At 41.5% G+C, this 21,987-nt stretch overlaps 1 protein-coding gene across 4 annotated transcripts in view; it reads right to left on the reverse strand.

The window, feature by feature from the left end:
• Window positions 1–21,987, reverse strand: part of LOC140485677 (ETS-related transcription factor Elf-2-like) — a 176,042-nt gene that overhangs the window by 65,742 nt on the left and 88,313 nt on the right. For all 4 annotated transcript variants that reach the window (XM_072584084.1, XM_072584086.1, XM_072584085.1 and 1 more), the window contains exon 2: window positions 4,836–5,207. In XM_072584084.1, coding sequence (XP_072440185.1) covers window positions 4,836–4,913 — 78 coding nt within the window. In that variant the 5' untranslated portion in view covers window positions 4,914–5,207. The remainder of the gene's footprint in view (window positions 1–4,835; window positions 5,208–21,987) is intronic.

Consider the following 21,987-nt stretch of genomic DNA (forward strand, 5'->3'; position numbering starts at 1 on the left):
GAAAGAAAGAGCGAGAGAGAGAGTGAGAGTCATCCCGCAATTCTATTCACAGCATGCTTTTTGTGCATTTATTGCATGTCTGGGCTAAAGGTGGAGAGGGTACAAATGAATCGAGAGTTTCTGACCCCACTTAGTATTTAGTACTTGGTACTGAAAGTCCCTATTTGTAATGGATATCCAGTGAGGACAGAATTAAGCTGGGTGGTTCGGTTCTCCCAAGCTGAATCACTGGACAGACTAACACAAAGTACCAAGGAGCTGTTGGGCCTCACTGACTGACACCTCAAAAGACATCACCATGGCAGAAGAGAAGAAAATGAGTTCCCAAGATAAAATTAAAGGGTCACACCCTGACCATGAATGATTAGGGGCACGTTGGAACAGCAACAACAGACTGCTGACAAATTTGCACATCAATTTTTAATTAGCTTTACTAACAAAATTTCACATTCATTTGAACTAAGTGAGACCATTTCCCACAAAATTCAGAAGTAATTTTGTAACCTAATAATCAAAAGGTTCCCAGAACAATTATATGGTGTAGCAGCGTTTCTCAAAGCACGTTTTCAAATCACTGCATAATTAAACTGAAGGTTCTAATGTACAACTCTAATGTACATCACGACTATAGTATTGAAGCGACTTTAATCTCCCTGCTGAACAACTCCCCTACTACCAAATGTGAATATGCCACAGCATGGCCAGATACAGCAACATATACTTGCCAACCTGATGTACTCCAAAGATTTTCAGAAGTGTAGCAACAGGTCACCTGCCTGAACTCTTGACTGCTGCTGATCTATGGCCCAGGGAGTAAATAAAAGCATTCAAATGCTCAGGGCATTCAAATAACAGGTTCGCTTGTGGAACTGTGTTCCTGAATGTAAAGAAAAAAATGTGAAACCATGCCTGAATTCTTGTCCTTGGTGTAAGAACAGCTCTGAAACGCAGCTTAGCAGTCAATGCACACAAGTGGTGCTTTATAGCAGACCCACTCAGCTGAATAGCTCAGTATAGCACCAGGTAGTGTGAACCCAAACTGAGCCAGCAAGGGAACTATTTATACTTTATTTATTTATAGACTATTAACACTGAACAGTAGCAAATTAGGAGAAATAATTTGCAGTCCAGGACATTGGAAGGCTCACAGCACATGTAATAATGTCATATGAAGAAATCATAAAGTCTGCTTGTCCACTTGCACAATTACAATTACAACAACCCTGAACATAGTGTTGAAAATTAAATGTAGATTCTTAGCAAGCAAGAACATGTATCCCATTTGAAAACAACCTACAGCTCACAGAAAAACTAATGCATCTGTACAATGTTCAACTGACATATCAGCCATGCTACATATTTAATGACGTGGGATATAAAAAGCCATAAAACTAAGCACACAGGTACTGAACACTCACTGTCCTGGCTTAACCAGCAGTGACGGAGAGTGTCCATCTGTTTTTGCATGCACAGAGTATTTTGACAGAGCAAAATACACCGCTAGCAAAAACAAGCACAACGTTTCACATAAATATCAATTTATTAGAAAAAGTAAAAATAAATTCCATTTCATCAAAAATAAACAGAAGACTAAAACTGGGCCAAAAGGATAAGAAACATTGTAACAGACAAATTCTTTTTGCAGATGATTCTGATTCTCTTAAAAAAAATCACACTGGTATTTATTTTGTTTTGGGCTTGCGATTATCACAGCACCACAGGAATGGCTTAGCTTCCTCTCAATTTATTTTGAACAGTTTAAATTAGACACACACACACACATCATTCATTTGAACTAAGTGTAGCTATTTCCCACAAAATTCAGAAGTAATTTTGTAACCTGACAATCAAAAGGTTCTATAACAAGTACATGGTACAGCAGATCATCCAAGTTCTCATCCAAGGTCATTTCTGCTTCAACTTTGGTATCGGAAGAGAATGCCAATGTGCACTACAATATAATGAGACCTTGCTTCTTGGGACATTAGGATAGGCAATGCCTCAGTCGTTTTTGAAAATCACGTGTGTTTAACAACTGTGGCTCCAAGTCTGCGTACAACATAGAAAGTGCCAGGTGAACAGTCTGACAGAAGACTTCTTCCCAAGAGGACATAGGAAGACACTTGTCAAATTGGTCAGAAATCTGCAGAGCCCCTTTCCGGAAACCACACACACACACAGGCCTCTTACAAGACAGGATATGGTTGATTTTCTATTGAGTTTTTGCCATCTGCTGATTGGCTGGAGAAGGTAAGTGATTTAACAGACCGGAGGAAAACATATGATGTTCAAGGGAGGAAATTACTGGTCCAAGGTGACAGTCTGTATCGACACAGTATCCAGTACCACACTGTCAAAAGGGAACTCAGACACTAAAAGGAAGCCCTTGACCAACTCCATCACCACACCCATGTGGAAAATATGGGATTCAAAAAAAAATTATAGCTGCTAGGATTTAAAAAGTCCCAAGTATTCCATCCACTACATCATTGATTGCATCCTAATCTCTTCATTGACACAGTTTCAAGGTGCCAAGTCTAATACAGAAACTGCTGCTTTTGAAAAGTTCAGCTACTCTAATGTGCAGCCAATTCTAGAATGTCAAACCCCTCACATGCTTTTCATTTAGGTAGGAAAGGAGTGGCACTACATAAACTGAGGGGAGAGATCTCTCAAAGTGCATCAGTCTGTCTACCGCAATAATACCAGTTGACTAGAGTCAGATGTTAGTGGGCCGTTCCTAAATGTTACGTATTTGCTGTTTCACTACTGCATAAAGAAAAACATCATTTCCAGTGATCAGTAATGAGTAACATGCACTCAGCATTAATACAGATTTGAATGACACACCACAGATTAAAATATAGGAGAATAAATTACAAGCACTTCAGAGTACATGACATTTGAACCAGGTTAGGCTGGAATCTAACACCACAAGTTTAAAGGAGCACTACTTCTTCAATCATAATGTACTGTCACATTATTAACACTAAAATATTCTCCAAACTATATCCTTCTGGAAAATTCTAAATGACAATTTGCATATGTTATAAAACATCAAAATGAAATTGGTATTTTGCCATTCGTTATCGGATCACATCTCAAGGCAATGCAGGCACTAAAACAACAATTAAAAATCAACAAATTAACATCTTTGAAGTATTACTCATGCAGACAGAGAAAGACACTAAACAGGGAGGAGTCGAAATAGACTCAACTGCTTTTTGTTGACTTTAGATAGCCCACAAATTAGTGATTGCCATCCCCTTCAGACCAACACTAAACAGAATGGAAATGGAATTGTCCATTATACTACAGTGGCTTGCATGTTAAAGTCCACCCATGATCCCTTCATTTCTATCAGTAACTGGATTTAATCATAAGACTTCAGCTCCCCCGATAGCTCTGTGGGAAGACAGACTACGGATGCTAGAATGTCCAGAGAATATAGAAAAGCTGCCTTTGCTCTTAATTATTCTCCAGCAACCAGAGCAGAAATGCATATTTATGTGGATTTCAACGACACCCACCAAATAGACAGACAGTGAAACTTAAATCCAAAGAATGACCTCTCAGTAGGCAAAACAGGGCAGCCAATCAGCACATAAGGTTTAAAGACAGCAGAGGAAACAATAATTAATCAATCACTTTTCTATTGATATTGGTCAGATGAAGAATGCTAGATCTTTGAATAGTACCATGAGATCTTTTACATTTCACTGAAGAGGCAGAGGTAGAGATTTATTGTTTCATCTGAAAGAATGATCTTCCTCAGGATTTCAATGCAATTCCAGTCTCGATTGTGAACATAAGTCATTAATTCTAAATTTTTTTGAAATAAGCAAGCTGCTTTTGGTTATTCGACATTCTTAGTCGTGACTCCTGTTGTCAGGGCTGATGTGGTTTATTCGAGCTCTGGGCCCACCATTCTATAGTCTTATTCATTCCTAGGACATCAGCCCAGTCCTCAATTTTTGGGCTTTTACTGCCTGCCCCTAGTTTAGTACATAAGGTTGTGTATGTCTTCTTGGTAAATTGCTGCAGTCTATATGGTGAAACAGGGTTGCTCGGCAAGGAGTTCCAGGAATTTTACCCAGTATTATTAAAGAAATGGCAACATACATCCAGTCAGGATGTGTGCAACTTGGATGACGTCCCATACACCTGCTGCCATAGTTGCACATAGTGGTAGATATACAGTGCTGGTTAGAGAGGCATTGCTGAAGATGACTTGGCAACTTAGATCATCAAGCGCCCTGATGGACATGCAATGAGCCTCATCTGAACTAAGTTTGAAAGTGAAGTATTCTCAAAATTGTCAGCAACCAGACTTCAACTGGTCACAGTAGTTCAGACCCCTGCTGTAACTTTTAAGTTTCAATATCTGAGATCCGACAACTCGCAAATTCTGCCATTTGCTGAAAAACTAGACATACAGTTTGCCTATTAGGCCAAGAAAAACAAAAGTCAATGCAAAAACCCACATTTTTTTAAACTAGTTTGTGACAAATTAAGCCTCAAAACCCACAAAATACTGATGGGTATTAGCACTATGAATAAGCCCAGTCTGCTCGATATACTGCTGTACCTTAAAACGTTAGTAGCTGTGGACTGAAGCACACAACATTAGAAATGCACACAAGTTGTGCTGTGACGAAAAATAGTTTTGATTCAACGAACCCAACATATTCCAGAAGCTGACAGCAGATAATATTCCAAGAATATAATCATTGGTTCTAGATCAAAGTCAAAAAAAAGCATTTACCTAACAATGAAATAGAATAGAAGCATGGTGTTTGTCACAAAGATAAGGGAGGAAAGGCCCCTGTGCTAACCTGCTGCTGTTGGGTCTCCATTCCGTTACTGGTAAAGTCAAACACCAGGCCTCCACTCGCCACCACTGCTGATGTCATAGCACATTTCCTGGAGCCTCTCAGGGTGCTGCAGCCAAATCTTCTTCACACAACAGCGTGCTGCACTCAGTGTCTGCCAAAAACTGAAAAGGTCCTTGCGTTTTAAGGCACATATAGTATCATGCAGCGCTCAACAGAAGTGTTCTAAGAGACACAGGGGGGAAAAAAAATTGTGCAGCATAGAAGTAAGTCCCCCCGGAGCACGTTTCCTTCCTAGATCCCACTTTCTCAGCTTATGACCTGAGGAGAAACATCATTTCAGCAAAGCAGAACCTCTGCAAAAGGTTCCTGGACCTGCAAGAGAACAAAATAAAAAGCAGGTTAATTTATTGACTTTCGTAGACTACCCACACAAAGAAATCTATAAAGTTTTAATTTCAGAATTCTAGACTTTTATATTCTTACTGTAATAAAACAGGGAACTCTCTCAACTTGACATTTTCTATATCTAACCCTTTATTTTCACCGCATGAATTGGTATTGTTGAGTGTTTTGAATTTTGTAGCCAAGTTGAGAGAAACACTTAATACTTGCATCTGAACTTTTTTTAATGTGAAGAACAACAGAGGGCACTAGTGAGTCAAATGGCCACATGTCACTACAATATTAAACAAACTCTGCGTTGAGGTCGCTAGGGCTTTATTCAGATCAGAAACCTGTTTGTTGTTATACTTCTTCAACTCTGTTGAACATAACGTTAACCTTCATTGGTGCTGAAGATGAATACACTTCATGCCGTCAAAAAAAAGAATACAGCCCCAGAAATAAACTTAGGAAACAGTCATATCTTAGTAATAGAAATGGGGAGCAAGGTGGCTCAGTGGTTAGCCCAGCTGCCTCATAGCGCCAGAGACTGGAGTTCAATTCCAGCCTCGGACAACTGTCTGTGTGGAGTTTGCACATTGTCCACGTGTTTCCTCCAGATGCTCCAATTTCCTACCACAATCCAAATATGGGCAGGTTAGGTGGCTTGACCTTGCTAAATTGCTCACAGTATTCACAGATGTGCTGGCCAGGTGAATTAACCATAGGAAATGCAGGGTTACAGGGGGTCTGGGTGAGATCCTCTTCAGAGGGTCAGCGTGGACTCAATGGGCCAAGGATTCTATGAAACAAATTGCTAGAGAAACTCAGCAGCTCTGGTAGCATCTGTGAAGAGAGACACAATTTGACTCTTCCTCAGGAAGGAATATCATTTTAGACTTAAAATTTGAATTGTTATTTCTCTCGGCACACTTGTTGAGTTTCTCCAGCACTACTTTTGTTTCAAGTTTTCAGAAAACACAGCATTTTGATTTTGTTTTCATAGCCATACATTAGTCCTGTGCTCCTGGGTATTGCTAATTGTAATGTCAGAGATCCAAGACTGCGAGGGTAGGAATTGGAGTAGGCGAAGGCCTAATGGTATTACCACAAGACTATTAATCCAGAAACTCAGCTCATGTTCTGGGCACGTGGGTTCAAATCCCACCACAGCAGACAGTAAAATGTTTGAATTCAAAAAACATCTGGCATTAACAACAGCCATGAAATCACTACCAAATGTTGCAGAAATCATCTGGTTCACCGAAGTCTTTCAGGGAAGAAAATCTGCCATCCTCACCTGGCCTCCAGAGTCTCAGCTGCACAATGAAATGGCCTTGTAAACCACACAGTTGTATTAATAGCTATGAAGTCTAAATAATGAAATGGAATCAGACAGACCACCTGCACAGGACGTGGACTGCCCCACTTTCTGAAGGACAATGAGAGACAGGAAATAAATGCTGACCAGCCAGCAACACCCACACCCCACAAGTGAACTTTAAGAAGCTCCCTTTGTTTCATTAAATTCCATGGTGCATTACTGCAAGCAACAGGGGAAAGGCAAAGATTTAATTGATAAAAACATAGTCATACTTCTGAAACACAACTTGCCCTCTAAACTAGAATATCAGCCTAATTTGTTGGCACTGTTCTTACTTGGCCACCACCTCCAATTGATGCCCTTGATATGTCAAATGACAAAAGCTAAAGCTTCTTGGGAGCAGATCAGAAAAACCATGGGTGTCTACTCTCCATGAGAAGGCAATTCAGTTAATTGTTGGCTTAAAACTTCTTGTAGTCATTACACAAAAGAGAACGGCAGACTAACAAAAATAGACTTTCCCCAACTTTAAACATCATGTCCTTACAATAATAATTTGGAGGTGCCAGTGTTGGACTGGGGTGTACAAAGTTAAAAATCTCTCAACACCAGGTTATAGTCCAACAGGTTTATTTGGAAGCACTAGCTTTTGGAGCGCTCCTCCTTTATCAGGTGGTTGTGGAGTGTAAGATCGTAAGACACAGAATTTATTGCAAAAGATGAGTGTGATGTAACTGAAATTATATATTGAAAAAGACCTGGATTGTTTGTTAAGTCTCTCATCTTTTAGAATGACCATGTTGGTTTCATTCTTTCATATGTAAATCGCAAAAATGAAACCAACATGGTCATTCTAAAAGATGAGAGACTTAACAAACCATCCAGGTCCTTTTCAATATATAATTTTAGTTACACCACACTGTAAAATTTTGCTATAAACTCTGTCTTACGATCTTATGCTCCACAACCACCCGATGAAAGAGCAGCGCTCCGAAAGCTAGTGCTTCCAAATAAACCTGTTGGACTATAACCTGTTGTGTGATTTTTAACTGACTATATTAGCACTGGATCACTGCACTTGTAGTCTGTCTCAATTTCAGATTTTTAAACTATTGTATGAAATACACATTTAGGAGAAAGTGAGGACTGCAGATGCTGGAGATCAGTGCTTAAAAATGTGTTGCTGGAAAAGAAGGGCTTATGCCCGAAACGTCGATTCTCCTGTTCCTTTGATACTGCCTGACCTGCTGCGCTTTTCCAGGAACACATTTTTAAGCTCCGAAATACACATTTGGCCGACAAGGCAATGTCTTTTTAAGCAAACCAAAAAGAATTTTTTAAAAATGTAGGAGCGGCTAGATTTTTGATGTTCCAAGGTGACTCCACCGCTCATACAACTCAATCTTATCTCACATCACCTCAGACTTTAAAGTTCCACTCATTGATATTGTCTGCTCCCTACTGGAATACGATCAGGACACAAGTCTCTTAAATCTTGCTATGCCTATGTGGTTCGAATTCCCTCATTTGTTCCCCTGTTATAGCCCCATGCCCAATCACTCAAATTTCAAAGATTATATTCTGGAATGTATCTGATTTGCTAGTTCAATGATTGATAAACCCGACTGGATCACTTCTGGGAGTTTTCACTCTTAAGCTTTGTTGGCTTGCCCCTCCAGGAATTCCCTGACATGCAAAGCAACCTCACAGCATTTCTCCACTACTAACCATCTCCTTCAACATCCCTCACCGCACCCCTCCATCTAAATCCACACTCCAACAGCAAGTCACAAAGACTTCACCCTTAAGATCAAGAACACTCAGTTGCATCAAACCAGTCCTCACCCAGAAACAGCTCCTGCCCCTTTCTGAGCCTCATGCCTTTTTCTCATTTCCTTCTCAGCAATCCAGCAACTCATCTCGTCGTCCCTAATGGACCCGAATTCACCCTCTCTCTTTAACTGTATACGGTCTCTTGGCAACAACATCTGAACAAACAAGGTTAGCTACCAATTATCCACTGGTATCACACAACACAATCTCCGCACTGCCTCTCCCAACACCTCCACTACCTCAGTGTTGTCCGATTGCTCATCCTGATAGCCAATTACAAGCTGCTCCTGCTTTCTCCAATTAAACCGTGGTACGGCAGAGGCCTATCCTGCCACAAACTTGGACTCTCATCACAAATTCCAAACTTCCTGCCCCAGTGGGAACCAGACAGGTCACAATCACAGCATCCTATCTAACCCTTAGCTGAGTTTCTGATCCCATATCCTCTCCATCAGAAAACATTCAACCCTACAAGATTACCTAGCTCCAGCCTGGAACATCTCAAACATTTATCCATGCTCAAGTCAACTCCATTCTAATACAGATTCATCCAGTCTCCATTCCTCACCCTTGATAAACTTTAGTTCATCTAAAACTCTGCTGCTCTGATCCCATCTTAAACTACCTACACGAATACTCATTCACCCACCCCCTATTTCCCTGCTGACCCATCCAGTTTCCCATCATGTCCAACGTAAAATTATCTTTAAATCCCTTCATAGCCTCACCTCTGCCCGTGTGTATAATCTGGACCAGATCCACATCATTGAGAAGTCCCCGCTCCAATTAAAAAATGCCTTCTTGAGCATCACATTCGTTCTTTGTCCCAGTGCCACTTTCTGTTAAGAACATTAGTGACAATCGCTCACTGAGGGTAAGCATCAGCTCTAGTCCAGGAAAGCTTCCAATCTGATATGATCGTTCATTCCTGCTCCTGGTTTCCAGTCAGAGCAGGCTGCCTGAATGATGTTCTGTCTCTGCGAATTTAGGAAGGTGTCAGAGCCAAGCTGATGTCTCAAACACATTATCAGCAGTAACACAGCTAGCCGGCAGCCACCTAATCCACACTGAAGACACGCGTGGCTGCTGGCTACAAGATTCAGTCAGCTGAAGGAGAACTCTTTCAGCCCAGTCACAGTAAACTGTATAATTCAACAAAGATATTAGAAAACACAGTGACTACGACTAGCCGGTCAAACCTGGTCATTTGCGACATTTTAAAAAGGTGTTTGAGGAAATGAAGCAATCATGTCATGAGAATAAATGTTTTTAGTAACACAAAGTTAGGATCTGGAATGCACTGCCTAGAATGTTCTGGAGGCTAATTCAAACAATGACTTTTTCAAAAGAAAAACAGAATTAGATCATTATCTGAAGGGGAAATGTTTGGAAGGAATGGGATGAGAGGAGTTGGTCTTAATGCAATGGGCCAGCACAAAGGTGTGTGTGTCTATGTGTACAGTTGGCTGGATGGCTGGTCAGTGATAGACTGAGTCGATTCCTGTATCCAAATACTGGATTAGTGGTGCTGGAAGAGCACAGCAGTTCAGGCAGCATCCAACGAGCAGCAAAATCGACGTTTCGGGCAAAAGCCCTTCATCAGGAGGCTTTTGCCCGAAACGTCGATTTCGCTGCTCGTTGGATGCTACCTGATCTGCTGTGCTCTTCCAGCACCACTAATCCAGTATTTGGTTTCCAGCATCTGCAGTCATTGTTTTTACCACCTCGATTCCTGTATCCAGCTGAGTTTACAATGAAGGTCCCCGGTTCTCAATCTCTCCCCTTGCTTGAAGCATGGCGTCCCTGAAGTTAAACCATAAGTCTCCTCTCTCCCTCTCTCCCTCTCTCTCTCTCTCTCTCTCTCTCTCTCCAGTGAGGGTGCAGCTGTCTGGGACTATAGTGACTTTACTTTTACAACCACTCTATGGTTGAGAGGAAGTACATGCAGAGATCAATTCAGTCCTAGTGCAATTCACTTTAAAAAGAAAATGATGAACATGTTTAGTATAAAGTGTAAGGAAACCGAAAAAGCAGAAATACAAGAACCCCACATCAACTCTGCAAATCACACAATCCCACCAAACTGCATGCTGGCTCAGTGGTTAGCACTGCTGCCTCACTGCACCAGGGACCTGGGCTCAATTCCAGCCTTGGGCAATTTGCACATTCTCCCAGTGTCCGCATGGGTTTCCTCCAGGTGCTCTGGTTTCCTCCCACAATCCAAAGATGTCCAGGTCAGGTGAATTGGTCATGCTAAATTGCCCAAAAAGTGTTCAGGGATGTGTAGGTTAGGTGCATTAATCAGGGATAAATGTAGAGTAATAGGGTAAGGTTTTGGGCCTGGGTGGGACAATCTTCAGCGGGGCAGTGTGGACTTGTTGGGCCAAATGTTTCTACACTGTAGGGACTCTATGATGATGCTATGACGAGTTATATCACTAGACAGATTTTATCTTTCAAATGGTATTATTCAAAACGGGAGCCAAGAGGAAGGAAAAGGTTTTTTTTTAAATTTATTTGGTCAATTGCCCAAGGTTTAACTGCAGAGTTAGAATGTGCAACTATCTCCCACATGAAGCAACTGAAGTAAATGTAAGAGATGCTTATAGGGGAGTGCTAGACCAACACAACAGGGAGACTGGAAGGATCTGTGGATGGGATTAGATGGAAAACCAGCTTCTGTGCTGGAAATAGGAAACAACTGGAAGAGAACAAGAACTATGCTATTGATTTTCTACCCCAGACGCTCCTCTTGGAAATATGTACAATACTCTAGTGATATCTGCTAGAGTTTTAATCTGTGATTAAAACATATTGCAAGGCTTAATTTACATTTATACAGCACCTTGTCTCAGCCGTGAGATATTTCCAAGCTCTTATTCAGCAAGAACAAAACCTATCAGTTAGTCTGTACTACCAATGTCTGAGACAGCAAAATAAATGGTCAAGTGGTTCATTATTTGAGTATATTTCGTGAGGCAGAGATTACTTATATGGTCAGAGAGCTTCCTTCAATGGTTTCAAGCAACAGTACAATGCAGGGCCATAGTTTCTCTCATCCAAAAGGAGGGGTGACTGGACAAGACTCAGTTTCAGACAACTACTTGCACCTACTACTGGCTTGATCAGCAATTACCTCCCACCCACCAACCTTCTCTTCCTTCACACGACTTTCCTTCAGCCCAGAAAAAAATGTCTTTTCACTGTCCAGAGTGGAAGAGCTAGACTTCAGCAATGGAGCTGTGTCAAGGACAACAAATTTATATATAAATGGCCTCATGCATTAAATGTCCCAAGACACTTAACAGAAGTTATACTGGACCAAATCTGACACCAAGCCGCAGGAGATATCAGGACAGGTAGGCTTTAAAAGGAAAGCAGAAAGTAACTTAGCAACACAAGGCAATTTGCCTTCCACAAAACTAGTCACCTCCTGCCAGAGGCCAGGTCACACCAACCTCCTTGGAGAGAATTATACACGTCAAATATTGAGAGAGAGATTGGAACCCTATGGCAAATCTTGATACAGCAGTCGTGAGATTGCTGTTGAACTGAACTTAGTTTAATGCCTCTAGTCATTTAGTCCCTGGACTCTTAGATGAGGCTACATTTCATATACAATAGCATCAGTGCCAAATAACTAGGAAGGTTCATGCTATCCTTGGGTCAGCCCATTCACTGGAGAACAATTACACAGCAAAGAAAAACCTATCTAGAGCCAGTAAGCTTGCTTTTCTTCCTCCTTCTAAAAATATAATTTATTCATAAAATCAGTAAAAGTAAATTACAAAGCTTGAAAATTACAAGTGCAATAAAATTCAACCAGCCTCCATACAGACGATTCCACTCTTAGGTGCGTCATTATACAGTAATTGCAATACCCTTAATATTTATAACACACATTCCACGTGAAGAATATAGTCTGAAAGAAAAACATTTCAAATTAATAATTATAAAAAGTGCAACTGAAGTAAACTGTTCACCATGTACAGTGTTCTACTGTGAGGTGTCTCAATGTAACTTCAAGGAATATTTCTCATCAGGCATTAAATTCAAGCGGCTCTAGCCTCGAGTCCAAGTCACTTGACTCACTTTCTGTTGTGATGAAAATGAGTTACAGTAAATTACTTCATGGAGATTGTTATTCAAAGGACATTGGCGTGGAAGATTTCATTTGGTCAATCGAACGCCGGATAACATTATTAGCCAAGCGTCGGGACCTTGCAATCTTGCCGGGTGATTGAATGCTGGATAATAGAGGTTCCTCTGTACATAGAGCCCATCTTTCATTGAGTGGGGGAGGCCGTTGATTCTTTATTGCCTGTGCCACACAAGCCTCAGTTTTTACTCGTTTTAGTGACCTAGGTAAGGACAAGGTAACAATTAAATAATTTGTACTGTTTCATAGTAAAACACTTCATTGTTTCACAGGGGTGTCATTCAGGTAAACTCAAAACAAAACCGAGCCACACAAGAACATATTAAAAACAGTTTTGTTAGGATTTAAAGAGCTCAGGACTTTCATAGCTGAAGGCACAGCCACCGTTTGGTGCAGAGATGAATAATGGTGGGTGCATGCAGAGATACACCAATTCCTACCAGGCTGTGGGGGCAGTAGAAGGTTACAACCACCCCTTTCCTCCCCCATCCTTCTCCCGTCACCACAATGCCACCAGTAGTCACCATAATGCAATCAGAACTCATTAGTTCTGTGCACGGCATGGTGGCTCAGTGGTTAACACTGCTGCCCCACAGCACCAGGGACCTGGGTTCAGGCGACTGTGTGTGGAGTTTGCACATTCTCCCAGTGTCTGCGTGGGTTTCCTCCAGGCGCTCTGGTTTCCTCCCACAGTCTCAAGATGTGCAAGTCAGGTGAATCGGCCGTGCTAAATTGCCCGTAGTGTTAGGTGCATTAGTCAGAGGGAAATGGGTCTGGGTGAGTTACTCGGTCGGTGTGGACTTGGTGGGCCGAAGGGCATGTTTCCACACTGTAGAGAATCTAATCTACAAGAAGGAAAATTAAAAGTCTGGTGCAGTGGGTGACACTGTATAACCTGAAAGAGCAAGTCATAAGGACTTGAGCTGATGTCCTCCACATCAACTCAACCACAACTGTTTATAAATAATGTTGTGCTTGGATTTCACACTTCAGAAAAGTCTTTTCCCCAAGGATGTGAATTCCTTACACAATCACAAGTGAATCACTACAGGCTAATGAGAAAATGAGATCACACGGAACTTCCATTTTTCTATAGACATCACTTTGGACTTCAAATCCTTTCAAAAAAAAAGCTTGTTGCAGTGTAAGTTCCAGGTGAGTGATTATTTTAAACAGACCAGACAAAGTCAACTGTATTGTAATCTCAACCCATTGCACAGATGGGAATTTACAAACCTCAGGAGCCTTGTAATTCTAGCTTTAGTTGTTTCCGGAAGCCTTCAGTTACATTTCTCTTCTAACATGCCGGAAAATTTTGCCAATATCTTTTCCACACAGTTCCAAGAGAAAATATTCATGCACACACATGGTGATACCTTAGAACAGAAATATCAGAATATTCCCTCCCACTGCCTTTAAGATTAGAAACATGAGCAATGTACAGAGTGCAAGAAAAAAAATCATCATTCTTTATCAAACAGTCAAATCACAAAGTGGTGTGTACCTCCCTTTCACAATCGTTGCCTTTTCTTCAATCAAATGTACATCATGATCATATCAGAGCATGAGGAAATTGTTGGATTGAATCCTACATGACTTCAGTTACTTACAAGTCTCTGTTACGAATGACGAACAGTCCCAAGATTAAAAAATGCTATCATTTGTAACCCAGTCCTGCAGCCAACTCACCAAAGCAAAAAAAAAGCTTTCTCATCAGCCAAACATTTTACTGGATACATACCAGTCTCAAATATTCTGCAAGCTGCTCTCATTGCTGTTTATAAAAAAAAATTGGAGAGAAGATGGTGGACTCACTCAGAACTCTGGAAAAATACATCAATGCAAAACAACCCAATGGGAAATTACATTCCCTACAGTGTGGAAACAGGCCCTTCGACCCTCCGAAGAGCAACCCATCCAGACCCATTCCCCTACATTCACCCCTGACTAATGCACCTAACACTATGGGCAATTTAGCATGGCCAATTCACCTCACCTGCACATCTTTGGACTGTGGGAGGAAACTGGAGCACCTGGAGGAAACCCACGCAGACACGGGGAGAAAGTGCAAACTCCCGAGTCCCCGAGGCTGGAATCGAACCTGGGACCCTGGTGCTGGGAGGTAGCAGTGCTAACCACTAAATCCTTAGTCTTCATCTAGCAATTCAATTTAAATCACATCACTAGCTTAAAGCTTTTTAAAAAGATGCAAATGCTGGGATTTTATCCATTCCCTTAATCTATTTTGAAAGCATCAATTAAAATTAAACAAACATGTCAGACGCAGTGTTGAACATTCTCCAAATGACAAGAATTCGAGATTAAACACTACAATGCCCCTTACTCTCCAAGCCATGCACAGCAACATGTGCTGTGTTAAGGTAAAACACAGAAGACACGGTTTGACATATGGCCAGTCCAGAGCAGCTGACATTGCTGGAATTTACAATACTAACATGTTTAGGTCTTCACTTATCTTGGGCTGGAAAGTGGGAGAGGATAAGTAAGGCAGAAAATCAGAGAAACAAAAAGTGGAAGGCCGAGTATAAACAAAAAGTTGCACAAAACAGCTTTTGGATTTAAGTTTACAAAATGCTTCAGATACTTGCTGGCAAAGAAGTTAGTCTAATTCCTAACTGTGGTCTAGAAAGCTTCCCCAAATAAAAAAAAAGTAAACATCTTAGATATGCGTAATTAAATCAATTTGTAAATTAACCAACCTCAGAAACTTTTCAATTCTGAGGCAAAATTAATAATATGCAAGATTATGTGAAAAAGCCAGGAGATTGGCACTAGGTAATGTGGTGATGCAGGCATGATAGGCTGAAGGGCCTCTTGCTGCACGATAACAATTCTGTGATTCTAGGATACAGATTTCTACTCCTTCTTGGCCTCAACGTAGTATTGCTCCAGCTTTCCCCTTCCCTTGAATTTCTCAATATCTAACCCTTGTGGCAGACTTTCCACTGACATACAAGCTTCATGACCTGCAACCTTAGCTTTAATTATACATCCCCCCAACCAGTTCCCTCCAAAGACTCCAATCCCTTCACCCACTTTTGCGAATTTTGATCAGATACCGCATTTCCCTTAAGAGTTTCCAAAGTGTCCTTGCTCATCAACTGACAAATCCCCTACACGATGAGACAAGATCCCCAGCCAAATACGTTGTTTTCCATACTGCAGCCCTTACTACTTCTCCTTAGTATTTCTCAATTCTGGTAGGGTGCCCATTACCAACCCCTCCTTCATGTCACCATCTTCTTCCTAGTCCATCTTGCCAGCTCCAACATGCTTCTGACACCAAACATTGCCACTCCACACTCAAACTTTCCAAACAGGTAAATTTACTCATGACTCCTGGATCATTTCCCCATCACTGCTAGAGCCAGTAGCTTTAATTAAGTTGTCCTCATCTCATGAATAAGCACTGCTGGTTCTGCCAGCAAATATTGCCATCCCTGGTTAGTTTTGAGAAGGTGGAGGTGAGCGGCCTTGAACCATTAATGCTCTTTCGCTGTTGGCAACCCCACCCCCCCCAACAACGTGATAAGGGAGGGCGTACCAGTATTTTGACCAGGCAACAATGATACATTTCCAAGTCAGGATGGTGAGTGGCTTGCAGACGAACATGCAGATGGTGATCTTCCTAAGTACTTACTGCCCTTGTCCAGATGACAGGGGTCATGCGTTTGGAAGGTGCTGACTAAGGAGGCCTGATGAATTTCTTCAGTGCATCTTGTAGATGGTACACAATGCTGCTACCAAACATCAACGATGTAGAGGGTGAATGCTTGTGGATGTGGTGTCAATCAAGCAGACTGCTTTGTCCTGGATCGTGCCAAATTTGAGAGTTGATGGAGCTGTACCCATTCACGCAAGTGCAGAGTATTCCATCAGACCCCTGACTTGTATCTTGGACAGGGTACGAGGAAACAGGAGACAAGTAACTAATTTAATTATAAACAATTTTTCTAACAACAGGCTGGACAATACTTTATTTTCTCAAGTTCTGAACTTCAGATCTTGTTTTCACTCAGAATGTTCTTGGCAAAGTCACTTGTATAATGTTGGAAATGCAACAGCCAGTTTACATACAACAACATGGTACAAATAGCATTGTTATCTGTTAATGTGTTATTTCACAATACCAGTTGAGAAATAAGATTTCAGCTACGTTCCTTGTCAAAGTAGTGCAGTTTGAATCATGTACATCGAGAGTGGGTAGGCAGGAAATGTGAGGCACTGCATTTTGGAAAGGCAAATCAGGACAGGATTTATAGACTTAGTGGTAAGGTCCTAGGGAGTGTTGCTGAACAAAGAGACATTGGAGTGCAGGTTCATAGCTCCTTGAAAGTGGAGTCGCAGGTAGATAATATACTGATGGCGGTGTTTGGTATGCTTTCCTTTATTGGCCAAAGTATTGAGTACAGAGTTGGGACATCATGCTGCGCTATACAGGAAATTGGTTAGGCCGCTGTTGGAATATTGTGTGCAATTCTGGTCTCCTTCTTATCGGAAGGATGTTGTGAAACTTGAAAGGGTTCAGAAAAGATTTACAAGGATGTTGCCAGGGTTGAAGGATTTGAGCTATAGGGAGAGGCTGTTTTCCCTGGAGCGCGGAGGCTGAGGGGTGACCTTATAGAGGTTTATAAAATTCTGGATTGTGTGAATAGACAAGGTGCTACACCCTGGGGCAGGGGAGTTCAGAACTAGAGGGCATAGGTTTAAGATGAGAGCTGAAAGATTTAAAAGGGACCCAAGGGGCAACTTTTTTTTTTACACTGAGGGTGGTACGTGTATGGAATAAGCTGCCAGAGGAAGTGGAGAGGATGGTACAATTGCAACATTTAAAAAGCATCTGGATGAATATATGAATAGCATGGGTTTAGAGGGATAATGTACCAAATGCTGGCAAAATGGAACTCGTTTTGGTCTCCTTGTCTCAGGAAAAATATTTGTGCACTCTCTCTGTGGCAATAAAGTTTTATCAGACTTGTTCCCAGGGTGGCGAAACTGTCCTCTGGAGAGAGACAGGGCAAACCTGGGCTTTATTCCCTGCAGTTTCAAAGAATGAGGGGTGACTCTTTTGAAACTTATAAAATATTGAAAGTGGACAAAGTACATGCAGGTAGGAGAGACCTCCTCTCGTTGAGGAATTTAAAACCAGGGGACACAATAAGGCCACTTCCGCTTGAGATGAGAAGAAGCACTGTTACTTGAAGGGTTTTGAACCTTTAGAATTCTTTGCCAGAGGGCCATGATAGCTTGTCTTTTGAGCATGTTCAAGGTAGAGATTGATAGATTTCTGGTTACCAATGGTGTATATGTTTATGAGGATGTGGTGGGTACAGGGGGAATTGAAGTGTATCAAATAGTCGAGTAGGCTCAGTGGAACAGGATTGAGTCAATGTTCTGCACACAAAGCGGTATGAGCCTGTGGTGTTGGTGGTAGCATATGAGCATGGATACTGGACTGGCTAAATCATAGAAGACAGAGTTAGGCTAAGGTGGGTTCTCTCAGGGTGACAACTTGTAACTAGTGGAGTGCCACAGGGATCAGTGCTGGGGCCACAATTATCTATAAATATATATTAATGAATTGAATGAGGAAAGTGAATGCACTGTAGTAAAGTTCGCAGACGACCCAAAAACAGGAAGGAAGACGGGTGGTAAGAATGACACGGAGTCTGCAGAGAGATATTAGCAGGTTAAGTGGGTGGAAAATGCCTGGCAGATGTGGGGAAATATGAGGTTATGCTCTTTGGCAAGAAGGACAGGGGAACTGAATATTATTGAAATGGAGGAAGATTAGAGAAAGCCACTGAACAGAGGGATTTGAAGGTCCTCATACTTGTACACTAGCTTTTTGTGACAGAAGTGCAACAGGTAATAGGAGAGGCAAATGGAACAGTGGCCTTTATCCCCAAGAATAGTATGCGGCCCTAATTAGACCACGCCTAGAATACACTGAACAGTTATGGTTTTTTATTGAAGTTAAGAGATAAGAATATAGGAGGCATCCCAGAGAAGGTTGCTCCCAGGTATGGAGGGCATTTTTTTTTTCAAAATGAAGAGAGGTTGAGTAGGTTGGGCCTGTACACATTGGAATTCACAAGAATGATAGGAAACTTTATTAAAGCACAAGGTTCCTAGGGTCAACACAGAAAGGTTGTTTCCCCTTTTGGGAGAGTTAAGGATCAATGGGCACAATCTCAGAATAAGGGATCACCTATTTACAACACGGATGGAGGAGAAATTCTTCTCTCAGAAGACAGTGATTCTGTGGAATTCTTTACTGCAGAAGGCTGTACAAGCTGGGTCCTTAAGTTTTTAATCATCAAGAGAATCAAAGGTTATGGAGTAAAAGGCAGGACAGTTGAGCACTATCAATCAAAATCTCATTTAATACTGAAGCAGACCTAATGGAGATCAAGAAGTGGAGGAAGGAAAGGTTGGGATTTAAAGACATGATGGAAAATCATCCTTTATTCAAGTTAAGGCCATAGAAATACAATCAAGCATTTATACACACTAAGTGCTGGATGATGACACAATGTAGAACTTCAAAAAGAACACTGAAAGGTTGTCATGTAACTGTCACCTCATTCATAGTATTCCAAGGTGATACATTTTGGGCAAAGAAAAGGAGACACGGCAGAAAATAAGGAGTTTATTCAAAAGGATGCACATAAGCATAGATAGCTGGATGTAAACATGCAGGGATCATTAAAGGTGACAAGTTTGCAGAGAGCTGGTTCATAAAGCATTGAGTATTCTCAATTTCATTAATAGATGCATAAACAATAAAAACACAGAGAGGTTGCAGTGAACTTATATAGGACACGGATTAGACCTTAGTAGGAGTACTGTGTACAGTTTTGAGGGCCACACCATCGGAAAGATGTGACAGCACCAGAGAGAGTGTGCAGAAGCAGTTTACAAGAATGGGTGCGGAGACGAGAAACTTCCGTGATGAAGACACATTGGAGAAGTTGGGACTGTTTTCCTTGAGAGATAGATGAAGGGAGATTTGATGGAAGCTTTCAGATTATGACAGGCGTGAACAAAGTACACAGGTATAAACTCTTCCTGCTCATAACAGGATCGAGAGCTGCCGGGCACAGATTCGATTGGTTCTGCCAGAGATGCAAATGAACGCGATGCGAAATCTTTTTCATACAGCAAGTGATTTGGGTCTGGAATGTCCTGCCCAGAAGTGTTGTGGAGGCAGGTTGAACTGAGACATTTAAAAGGGCATGGGATAATTATTTAAATAAAAACAGTACATATATAGTTCGAGTGAAAAGACAGAAGATTGGTACTAAATTCAGGAAGCAAAATACACTAGACTAATATTCCTTATCGGAGGATAGATGTGCTGGCTATGGAGGTAGTACAATGAAGGTTTCTCATACTGCTTCCTGAGATGGCAGGACTGAAGTACAGTTAGAGACCAGAACAGTTAGGACTATATTCACTGGAATTTAGAAGATCAAGGGGGAAATCTCATAGAAATTTACAAAATTACAATAGGACTTGACAGGGTAAACACAGGAAGGATGCTCCTCATAAATGGGGGGTCCAGAATTGGGGTCAGAGTCTAAGGAATATGGGATAGTTGTGGTTCTGTTCGCCGAGCTGGGAATTTGTCTTGCAAACGTTTCGTCCCCTGTCTAGGTGACATCCTCAGTGCTTGGGAGCCTCCTGTGAAGCGCTTCTGTGCTGTTTCCTCCGGCATTTATAGTGGCCTGTCTCTGCCGCTTCCGGTTGTCAGTTCCAGCTGTCCACTGTAGTGGCCGGTATATTGGGTCCAGGTCGATGTGGACAGCTCGAACTGACAACCGGAAGCAGCAGAGACAGGCCACTATAAATGCCGGAGGAAAAGGCACAGAAGCGCTTCACAGGAGGCTCCCAAGCACTGACGATGTCACCTCGACAGGGGACGAAACGTTTGCAAGACAAATTCCCAGCGCGGCGAACAGAACCACAACAACGAGCACCCGAGCTACAAATCTTCTACCAAACTTTGAATATGGGATAGGCCATTTAGGACTGAGACAAGGAAAAATTTCTTCATGCAGATAGTGGTGAGCCTGTGCAATTCTCTGCCACTTATGTTAAAGTTCAGAATCGAGACGGCCCAGGGAATCCCTTGTGGACTCAGATCTGTAAAGCCTCTCTCTTGGTTCATCCCAGAGATCGCACTCTTTGGAAGTCTGGAATAAAAACCTTACAGACAGTTCAGTTTAATTTTATTCACTAATAGCATCACTGTTACAACATAACACTGATACCGATAAGCTAAACTATCTAGGTTCTAGTAACCCAGGAGAGTAGGGTATCAGTTCTTCAAGTGCCCCAGCAGGCTATTCCCATGTACTAATACAAAATGGTTTCCTTTATACAAAAACATTGCATGTTCTTAAATTAGACAGATAAGCAGTGAAAGACAGTAATTCGTAACAAAGAAAAGTTAATTGACAGGTCTGTGTACGCTTGACTAATCACTCCTACAGGCCTTAAGCCATTCATCAGGTGGGAAAAAACATACCCAGCCGAGTTAGGTGTTTATCTCACTAGCAGGCGCCTACAATAAAGAGATACCAGTCTGAGCTAATTGGAGAGTTCATAAGGTAACCTTGCACAGCTCACATGTCAGATACAATTGTTTACAAAATGGCTTCTTGGCAAGGAGGGCAAACTTTTGACCATAAAATGGCTTCCCAGCACATTGTGCCAGAATCTCTTCAATGTTAGGTCTTGAATAATTTCTAAGCTAGGAGCAGACTCCTGCTTTTTAAGCACTGAATCAGTCTGTACCTGAGGCTGAGATGTTACCATAAGGTTGCATTTAAACTGAGTCATTAGTCTTTGAATTAAACATGCTTTCTTTTCAGGGTTGGGATTCAAATTCAAATAAGACATAAGATCCGATTAGTTAGAATTGACAGTGGGGCGGTCTGTAGAGTGGTCTGCAAGAACAGTAAGTAAATTAAAGCTTCATCAATAGAGTTTGTATTTAATAACCGGTAATGGCTACTCAGTACCACCATAAAGTCTCAAAAATGCAATTAAGTTCAATCCATAGCAGGTAAGCATAAAGAGTTTGATTTTCTACTGGCTTCGGCAGTCCCAGTACTCACATGGTCTCTCTCTGTCTAGTGTCCTTTTGCACTCTCAAGTCAGGGTCTTGTAACAACAAAGATGTTTTTCCCTCTATGTTTGTCGAGCTTGCAAGGGGTAATAAGAATCCATTATAATTGACAGGACCTGACCATCAATTCCAAGGCTTTTGATAGTACAGAGTTTCGTTTCAGGGTCAGAATCAAACACTTTCATTAATTTCACAAGGGAACAGCCGTGAATGTCACTCTGTCCTGTTTGCACAGATTCACTGATGTTCTTAATTGCCTTACAGCATCCTGTTAAAACTTGGTGAGCACAGATGTTTT

The sequence above is a fragment of the Chiloscyllium punctatum genome, chromosome 14, assembly GCF_047496795.1.
Source record: "Chiloscyllium punctatum isolate Juve2018m chromosome 14, sChiPun1.3, whole genome shotgun sequence".
In the NCBI taxonomy this organism is placed as follows: Eukaryota; Metazoa; Chordata; class Chondrichthyes; order Orectolobiformes; family Hemiscylliidae; genus Chiloscyllium; species Chiloscyllium punctatum.